At 38.7% G+C, this 10,098-nt stretch overlaps 1 protein-coding gene across 3 annotated transcripts; it reads left to right on the top strand.

Moving 5' to 3' along the window:
* The first annotated feature begins 1,579 nt into the window (after positions 1 to 1,579).
* On the top strand, positions 1,580 to 9,710 carry LOC114567140 (arachidonate 12-lipoxygenase, 12R-type-like). Of its 3 annotated transcripts, XM_028596100.1 has the most exons (16): positions 1,580 to 1,595; positions 1,741 to 1,844; positions 2,014 to 2,190; positions 3,278 to 3,482; positions 3,658 to 3,739; positions 4,020 to 4,142; positions 4,248 to 4,351; positions 4,510 to 4,676; positions 4,841 to 4,984; positions 5,512 to 5,715; positions 5,900 to 5,986; positions 6,092 to 6,261; positions 7,302 to 7,423; positions 7,566 to 7,666; positions 8,328 to 8,498; positions 8,708 to 9,710. In XM_028596100.1, exons 3-16 carry the CDS (start codon positions 2,038 to 2,040, stop codon positions 8,885 to 8,887), a joined length of 2,013 nt encoding a protein of 670 aa, XP_028451901.1. In that variant the 5' UTR covers positions 1,580 to 1,595; positions 1,741 to 1,844; positions 2,014 to 2,037; the 3' UTR covers positions 8,888 to 9,710. The 3 variants fall into 3 exon arrangements, with proteins under 3 accessions (XP_028451901.1, XP_028451905.1, XP_028451894.1); XM_028596104.1 differs by lacking the exon at positions 1,580 to 1,595 and having other exon boundaries at positions 1,600 to 1,844; positions 2,113 to 2,190; XM_028596093.1 differs by lacking the exon at positions 1,580 to 1,595 and having other exon boundaries at positions 1,600 to 1,844.
* The last annotated feature ends 388 nt before the right edge of the window (positions 9,711 to 10,098 follow it).

The following is a 10,098-nucleotide window of genomic DNA, read 5'->3' as shown; positions in this document are numbered from 1 at the left end:
ACAGACTTCCTTCTTCATTGGTGATGGTTTGGCCCGCCCCCTATGTTTAAGCCACGCCCCTTTCATAAATGCTGACCCATCTAAGGTACAGAGAGTTCCTTCTTCATTGGTGATGGTTTGGCCCGCCCCTTTGTTTAAGCCACGCTCCCTTTTATAACTGACTGTATTTTGCACTTTGAGCTGATATTTTTTTTAACACATTCTTATTAAACTCTGGTACAAAATGAAAAAACAAATGCATTGAAATAATCCCATTCTTAATCCAGTTTGAATTCATCAACAAATATACAGGGCTATCACTTTGTTATTTTCTGTCTCAAAACAAGAATGATTGAATCAATTATTTCTGGAACAACTGCTTAGTGTTGTTGTAGCTTTGCACTGATAAATTGAGCTGTCTGTGACCAATATAAATATCTTGTCAGCCTGTCTGATTTCAGCCAGCTGATCTAGGGATTATTACATTAGGCTAATAGTTAGTGGTGGTGGTGTTGTACCCAGCCACATTATATTCAGAAGTGTTTCTAACATTCTGCCTGCATCAATAGGAAGGACAAACAATTAGAAACACCTCTAACTATAGTGCAGTACAACACCGCCTTTTACTATGACCTCAATAATAAACATATCATTAAAACACTTTTCTAAGAATGTCAACAGAAACTGAAAATTATAAACTTTGAAAGGGGAGAATATATGGCAGAGTTGTATTGAATTGCATTGAATTGAGCAGGAGTACCTAATAAAGTGGCCACTGAGTGTATGTTTGTGTTAGAAACTCTATTCATAACTAGTATTTGCATTTACTTTCTTTACTTGTCACTGAATTTACTCTACTGTATAATCCACTATATGTATTTGCAATACCACAGAAATTGGTTACCATCATGTTAGTTTTTTTTATATAATAAAACAAAATCTGATGAATCTGGATAACCCTTTGTTATTTTGTAATATTTTCATTTGACTGTAACACTTTGACTGGGAATTTAACTTCTTCACCATAACCCCCAGAGTTAGACAAGTCGATACATACTGTATCCTTCTCATCTCCGTGCGTGCTGTAATGCTGTCTGACGGCTCCAGCGGCATCAGGCCAGCACAGAACATGCAGGTGAATGGTTCCAGTAATCCTACTGCTCCGAATAAGTGACAAAATAACACCAACATGTTCCTATTTACATGTGATTTATAGAGTCACAGCGTGTACAAAAAACAACGTAACATGAGACACAGCCTTGTTCTAACTGTAAACAAACCGGGAACTAATTTCTCATATAAGAATATAGTACTTGGGCGGAGTGATATGCTCGCAGCAAGCCTGTCTGAGAATATAGAATAGAATAGAATATATAGAATATCTGGTTTGTTTACTGTTAGAAGATGGCTGTGTCTCATGTTACGTTGTTTTTTGTACACGCTGTGACTATACAAATCACAACATGTAAATAGGAACATGTTGGCGTTATTTTGTCACTTTTGTCACAATTCGGAGCAGTAGGCTAGTTGGAACCAGTTACCTGCAGGATCTGTGCTGGGCTGAGCAAATGCTGGAACCGTCAGGCAGCGTTACAGTATGCACGGAGATGAGAAGGGTATGTATCGACTTGTCTTACTCTGGGGGTTACAGTGAATAAGCTAAATTCCCAATAAGTCGGTGTGTTCCTATTATTTGCATTATCATCCTGTTTTGCAAGTGCCGGAATTGTCCATACGTCATGTAAGCATTTGTCACCACAGCTGACTACTCCTACTGACAGGAACCTCCCACAAAGCTGCGTGTATAAAAAGAGCAATCAAAGGTGATTACTTTCATCAAAGGAACATTTTGGTCTCATGAACAGGTAAGAGAGAAGCTTTATGACATTTAAAAGACCAATTTAATAGTAGGTCTTATAATGCCATTTTCATTGTGATACCAGTATGTCAAAGAGTATTTGCACTCAGTTTCATCTAGTGGTAGTTAACCTAATCCATGCTGAGAATGGTTATTATTGATCTCTCCCCACCAAGATTCTGCTGCTTTCCAGAGTCAAAATGGTGAATTATGAAGTGACTGTATCCACTGGCAATCTTGCCGGTGCCACCACTTTTAACAACGTCTTCATTAAGCTGGTAGGAACAGACGGGGAGAGCAAACGCAAGTGGCTCATGGGGTTCAAAGGAGCTTCATCCTTCACCATTGGAGCAGTGAGTCTGAAATATCCCTCTCTCTGTTTAAATGTATACATGCTTCCTCAAGGTTGCCTATATGAGATTTTATTCACATCAAATACTGTGATTATATTGCACAAGTTTGATTTTCTCCACTCTTTTACATTCAGGAATTGTATAAATATTGAGATGTTACGGCTCAGTTCTTGGTTATCAAATACACTTTATCTTCATCTCTTGTTTTTAAATGTAGCTGGCAGGTTTCACAAAACTGCAGGCAAGAGTCAGAATTGAGTCAGAATTGCTTGGAAAGTTCAGTTTACTTATCAGTGTTTATGCAGGGTTAATCCAGGAAATCAGTCCCACAGACAAACAAAACCAAAGATGGGCAAACAGAATCCAAGGTCCAAAAACAAGCAGGGACAGAACAGACAAATACAGGCTGGAGTTACACATAAGACAATCTGGCAAAGAATTTAGGAAATGGACCAGTACATAAGGGGCTGATTAGGAGCAGGTGAATATGGGGGTAGGACAGGCCAGGTGAATATGGGGGTAGGACAGGCCAGGTGAATGGAATGAGCAGGTAGCGCAGAGCAGTAGGGAGTGGCAGAGTCTGAAATGACATGAGAGTTAGTAAGGCAAAAACAAGAAACGGGCAATGTTTCTAACAAACTAAAGCATGGCTGAAGTTGTCAATGTAGCACTTGAAACAGTTCAGGGGCGGCTGTGGCTCAGTGGTAGAGCGGTTGCCTCCCAATCGGAAGGTTGGTGATTTGATCCTTGGCCCTGTAAGGAAGTGTCCTTGGGCAAGACACTGAACCCTGAGTTGTAAACGTGTGTGACTGATTATCTGATGAGCAGGTGGCACCTTGTACAGCAGCCTCAGCCACAGTGTATGAATGTGTGTGAATGCTGAATGGTTCCTGTACAATGTTAAAGCGCTTTGAGTAGTTGTTGAGACTAGAAAAGCACTATATAAGAACAGTCCATTTATATTCAGCATATTTGATGAAGTTGCAAGTTGTATCCGAATGTTTGAATGGACTTAATGTAAGTTGCTTTGTATTGTAATGTCAAGTAATGTATAAACATTTTCAAACCATTTCTTTTATTACTCCAGGTGTCTAGTTTTACTGTGTACTGCCCTGTCTCCATTGGAAAGCTGGTCCTGATAGAGCTGGACAAACAGTGTCTCCCATTGTTCCCTGAAGACTCTTGGTTCCCCACCAAGGTGGAAGTGAACTCTCCTGAAGGAGATACCTACAACTTTCCCATCTACCGCTGGATCACTGACAGCAAGGTGCACCGCTTCCGAGAAGGAACAGGTCTGTGAAAATTAGTTTAACATCCTGTACGCTGTTCACTGACCACAGAAGACATAAAAGAAAGACACGTTCTGCAAGTTGGTCTATAGGGAGGCTGGAGTAAACTCATGCCAACATACTATACTGTATATACAATATAAACAAATGTAAACTGTGTTGTGGTTCTTTCTCCAAGCTCTGACAGTCTTCGAAGACAACCATCATCTTGGCAGGTACAGTCGGCAGAAGGAACTGGATCAACGAGAGAAGGACTATCTGTGAGAGCTCAGAACAACACATTTTTATTTTATACACTCCAAAACTAACATGCCTCCAAACCTCCTCCACCTTTGGTTAATATACATTCATGGCACACAATGATAAATGAACCACAATATTACGTTACACCTGTCAGGGTGCATTATACTACAACATATGCTGAAATATTACTTAAATAAATACATGCCAAGGACAGTACATTATTCTTAGATAAATGGCAGTTACACTGGTATGTAGTCCAAAGTTCCTCACCTCTCTGTTCCTCTATATTTATTCCAGCTGGCATGTGTATGTAGAGGGAATACCCCACTGCATGAAGGCAGAGAACCCTCTTTCTTTGCCTTATGAAGTCCGCTTCTCCTTTACTAAGACCACAGAGTTTCTCTACACTGCATCCACCGGGTGAGGTCCTTAAATTCAGTCAGAAATCTATCTGTGTTACTATGTACCTGACTATCAAAGCGATTTAAGGCAGTATAATGAAGTTACTTTACTTTTATTTTCTAGGCTGACTGAACTGCAACTTAAGGGTCTGGCTAATTGCATGGAGAAGTGGACAGATATTGATGCTATCAATCGGGTGTTCTGCTGCAAACGGACTGATATATCAGGTACTATCATGGACATTACATGAACATGGTCCATGTTGCCATGTGTAACACATTGTTTCCCTTGTTTCAGTTTCACCTAAGCTGTTAACAGTGGTGGAGTAAGATTTTCTAGCCAACATTTTGAAACTCAGTCAAGTTTAACTCTGATCATTTTCCAGACTATGTCCAGGAACATTGGAAGGAGGACGCTTTTTTTGGCTACCAGTATCTAAATGGTGTCAACCCCATCTTGATCCGACGTTGTTCAGCTCTGCCTGATAACTTTCCTGTCACTGATGACATGGTCTTCCTCCGTGGACAGGGTAACTTGACAAATGAAATGAAGGTGAATATCCTGATCTTGATTGACCTTAGTATTTGAAACAATCTTGTTCTGCCCCATGACATGTTCAATTAGGAATTGCATGTTGAATGTTTACTTATTGTATGAATCCACCCTGTATGCGTGTGAGTCAAATAATTTCTCATCCTCACTAAACTTTCAAACAGAAAGGCAACATATTCCTGTGTGACTACAAGCGTTTGGATGGAGTGAAAGCCAACACAATCAATGGGAAGAAGCAGTACTTGATGGCTCCTCTCGTCCTGCTCCACAAAACACCTGATGATAAACTGATGCCAATTGCTATCCAGGTGAGATTAGCACTCAAATGTAGCTCATAGTGAAGCTTTAGTTAGGGAGTAATCCCTCTTCCAGGACTGACAGACATGCACTACTATACTGTACATGTCATATACTGTATATATACAGGGTAGACAGAAATACCTTTAGTAAAATTACACTAATGGAGTGCAAAGATACTGCATATGAAGAATGTGGTTTAGAGAAAAAGCTACATATAAAGTATTTTCATTGGAATTGCCAGACAGCCTACCTCCCTCTTTCCTTTTGTCAAAGACATAAGAAGTTATCCATTAAATCACTGATGATTGAGGATCAACTGATCCTGTGCTCTGACCTGGGATTCAATGAAAATATAAATTTCCTCTTAAGGGATCAACTAACTGAATAGTATCTAACTAAATAGCAGATGAAACCTATAGTAAATAGGCAACCACATACAACAGATACAGAACATTCTTTAACATTACTAACCAGTACTGGAAATGGATCAAATGGATTGAATAAATAAATCACATCCCCCTTCCTTCTCCTGCAGCTGAAGCAGACTCCAGCAGATGACAACCCCATCTTCTTTCCTACTGATTCTGAGTATGACTGGTTGATGGCCAAGATTTTTGTGAGAAGTGCAGATTTCAATGAGCATCAACTCAATGTTCACCTGCTGCGCACTCATCTGCTGGCTGAAGTGTTTTCAGTGTCACTGCTGCGTAATGTGCCAATGGTGCATCCACTGTACAAGGTAACTGAACGGTGAATACTGAACTCACTGTAGATTTTTTTTTTTATCTTCCAAAGTTGATGAATCATGTTTGTGTGTATTTATTTGCAAGCATTTCTCACTGCTAAATGGTATAGAAACATCAAGATTTCTGACTTTGTTAACATGTAACAGTGTTATTAACAGAGTTCCCTCTTTCCCTCAGCTCCTCATACCTCACACTCGCTACACTCTGCAGATCAACCACTTAGCTCGACTTGTTTTAATATCTGAGACTGGAGTTTTTACAAAGGTACGTTAATACCAAGAAGCTCACTAAACAAATTTTTTTTTTTTTCAATTTCATTTACAGTATTTGTCTCTAACTACATCCCTTACATATCTGGCTGTTATCTAGTTTTCAGCTTCTGGTGGAGAGGGTATGATGACAATCCTGAAGAGATCACTGTCCTCAATGACCTACAGCTCCCTTTGCATACCAGACGACATTGCTGAGCGTGGTGTGGAGGCTCTGCCGAACTTCTACTACAGGGATGATGGACTCAAGCTTTGGGATCTCATCCAAAGGTAGTACAGATGTCCCCATATTGAGGAAAAAAGCAGCCCAAGTCCTGCCCTCTTTAGTAGCTAGCTTTTGTTCTCTTATGTAACTCAGTTCAATTTCTCATGAATAATTTTGAGTTAGCCAACATTTGTGTAGGGTTTCCTGTCCATGATCTAAAGGTATTAACTACTAATCTGCAACATTTGAGCTCCAACACGCCTATTAACCAAACACCTACAGTAATTTGACATCGCTGATGAAGTTACCTCAAGTTACCACACTATGGGCACGCACTCTACCACGTGAGCTACTTGGCGCCCTAGCTACCTGCCTCTTGATTTGAGTAGAGTGGCAGTTGGTTAGGAAATTGTATCGATATAAATACTTTGATAGAGAACCTCGGCAAGATGAGATGAGATGAGATGCATCCCTACACTTAAACATTGAAGGTGTCAGTTTCAATAAAAAACAATAATCAGTGTGGTTGAGTCCTGTAGCTCTGAGGTGATATCCAAGTATAATCATTTGTAATATGGCAGAGAGGACTGTATTGGAATGACAGACTATGGATGTGCATTTCTTTTGGGGTTTAAATGAAATCAATGATTCACCTATATAAATAGTATGAATATAAACATTTACTTTCTTGCCCAGAGTTAGATGTGAGAAGATCAATATGTTTGTGTGTTTAGTACGGAGCTACAGCCAAGAGGCTATTATCTTAGCTTAACGTAAAGAATCTCAAAAATACACGTGTGTGTGTGTGTGTGTGTGTGTGTGTGTGTGTGTGTGTGTGTGTGTGTGTGTGTGTGTGTGTGTGTGTGTGTGTGTGTGTGTGTGTGTGTGTGTGTGTGTGTGTGTGTGTGTGTGTGTGTGTGTGTGTGTGTGTGTGGTGGCCTTTGTGTAGTGATCTCTAACAAAATGGAGTATACATTGTAATTTCCCCACTCAATAATAAAAATAAAATCATAGACAAAGACTGTCTCACTACTGCAGTGTGTATAACAACGCATATCTCAACTAGGAATGTGTTTTATATTTTATCTATCTACATTTCTCAAAGGTTTGTGCAGGGAGTGCTCAGCTTCTACTACAAGAACGACGCTGAGGTCCAGAAAGACTCCGAACTGCAGAAGTGGATTTCAGACATTTTTGAACGTGGATTTCTTTCCCAAGCATGCACAGGTGAGTTTTAATTAAAAAAAGCTCATTATGGTGATAAATGATGCTTTATGTGCACATTTATATATTATATTATCATAATGCAAACCTAACTCAACTAGTCATCTGGATGTCTTTGAGTCAGTTTATTCCTTCTAATTCTCAGGAATTCCACAGAGCTTTACCACCGTGGCTGAGTTGGTCAAGTTTGTCACCATGGTGATCTTCACTTGCTCAGGACAGCACTCAGCTGTGAATTCTGGACAGGTGAAGCCTTTTAATTTACCTGGATGATCAATTATAATGTTGCTATTTTTGTGGAATGGGTTCATGAGGTGTTGCAGTTTTGTTGTGACCTGAAGAAAGATGAACAAGACATTAACAAGAGTCTACAGCCATGCTAACAGGTCTGTGAGGCTGCACTTAGTCACTGATGCAACACATGCTAAAATACTCACAATGAAAACGCTAACATGCTGACTTTTAGTATTTATGTTTACCAAGATCACAATCTTAGTTCACCATGTTAACATGCAAACATTTAGTAATTAACAAAAAGAACAGCTGAGACGGATGGAAATGTCAGTTTTGCAGGTATTGGATCATAAAGATTGGACAAATATAATTTTGATGTGATGATGGCGCTGAATGAAAAGTCAGAGGATCACCAAAGTGATTCCAACATTAACGTGTGAACTAGATTTAATGACAGTCTAGCAAATAAAATTGTTAAGTTGAAAACCACAAATGTTAACCTCATGGTGGCGCTAAGTACAACGTCAGGGGATCACCAAAGTCATTAGGATCTATCCTCTGGAGACCATGAATCAGTGTGGACCAAAGTGGTGAACCGACTGACCTATTGACTGACATGGCGTGACTTCAAAGAGTATTAAGCAGTAATCTGTCCATCACTAATTCATTGCAGTATGACTATGGTGGCTGGATGCCCAACACTCCCATCTCTCTGCAACTTCCTCCACCAACCAAAAAGGGGGAAACAAGCGAGGCCACGATGCTGCAGACATTCCCTGACGTCAACACAACAGTTCAGGGAATGTCCACCATGTGGCTACTCAGCAAGCAGTCGTCTGACTTCGTAAGTGCCAGAGATTTTATGAAATATTATTATATAAATCACCTTATGTTCAGGTTGTAAAACGTAGGTCAATCTGTCATTAGGGCAAGACACCCTCTTTGAGCCACAGAAAGAAATCATGCTTACTACAACTGTACATTATCTTACCAATAGTTTAAGTTCAAATATTTCTAAACAGTTTTTTTTAAATGTATCCTTTATCTCATTAGGTCCCTCTTGGCCAATACCCAGAGGACCATTTCAGTGAGAAGATTCCCAGCAAGCTGATAAAGGATTTTCAAGGAGAGCTTGAAGTGTTAAGTGTGGACATCAATGTCAGAAACAAGAGGCTGGAGGTCCCCTACACATACATGGATCCAACAAAGCTAGAAAACAGCGTGGCCATTTAAATATCAGAAGGTGTGACCTCCTCAGCTGTTGGCCAAATTCAGCTTCATATTAACAAAAGTGAGAAAGGGAAGAACTGCATGTTTCTGTTTTTAACTGATACTATAGTGGAAAGAAATGACTGCATGTGATTGTTGTATGCTGATCTGTGTTTATGTATACAGTCTGATTGATTAAACTGTGGTGAAAAAATGCTGTTTTAAATCATACACATCCTAAATCTTCTTAGTTCATCAATGACTACACAGGGCATCTTATTAAAATAAATTACAAATGAAAAATAAAAAATGTGACGCTGCTGCATTGAGAAGCTTCTTATAAACATGTATCTTTCAGAAACAAAATGTGTCAATTTGCACTTGTCTGCCCTCATTGGACTATTGTTTTATTATTTTCTGTCTCAACACAAGAATGAATGAATCAGTTATTTTTTCTACAGCAGTGTGTGTTGTGTAGTAGCCTTTTACTGATAACCGAGCTACAGAACAAGCTTCTGTATGTGAGATTGTTCTGTGCCAGTTAGTCTACAGAGAAAAATATAAATTATTCTGAGAAAACAATGAAATTGTTTTTTATATATAACTAGTATTAGCTTTGTTTACTGTAGTTGTTTCTTTTTCATTTTTTTAAATTTTACTGATGACGGAACTTTGAATCAAGCTTTTTTCAGTGAACCCTTTGTGCTAGAGAAATTAAAACAAAAGTGGTGAATATAAAATGATGTGGCTTATTTGTGATGTAATAATCACAGCAAAGCCCTAATTGCACATTGCTATACAAATTTGATTTATTGTTCACAATGATTATAAATGCAACTTCTTAATAATTTGTCTATATTCTATACATTCTTTACGTTTATGTTTATGTTGTTGTGTTAATTTGTGTGTGTGAATTACCAAAATAAAGTATTGCTAAGCCTACATCACGATGAACACATTTAATAATAAACATAAAACATAAAATTTCTGAAGAGCAATTTTTGAAGAGGACACAAATAATACAGCCACAATTATACTCGTAGAGGACATATGTACACAGAGGAAAGCCTTAATACTATCATTAGTGTAGCATGGAGACTGTACCATTATCCTTTTTAGTGTTTCTCTTGATTCAGTGAAAAAGCTGACTAAATTGACCAAAATATTCTTCTTTAAAACCATGTATTTATTTTTAAGTTGTTTACAATCAAGCCACACAAATACCTTAAAACATG

The sequence above is a fragment of the Perca flavescens genome, chromosome 2 (genome assembly GCF_004354835.1).
Source record: "Perca flavescens isolate YP-PL-M2 chromosome 2, PFLA_1.0, whole genome shotgun sequence".
NCBI classification, from domain to species: Eukaryota; Metazoa; Chordata; class Actinopteri; order Perciformes; family Percidae; genus Perca; species Perca flavescens.
Note: the sequence above shows the minus strand (reverse complement) of the source record. Positions and strands in the feature narration are given on the sequence as shown.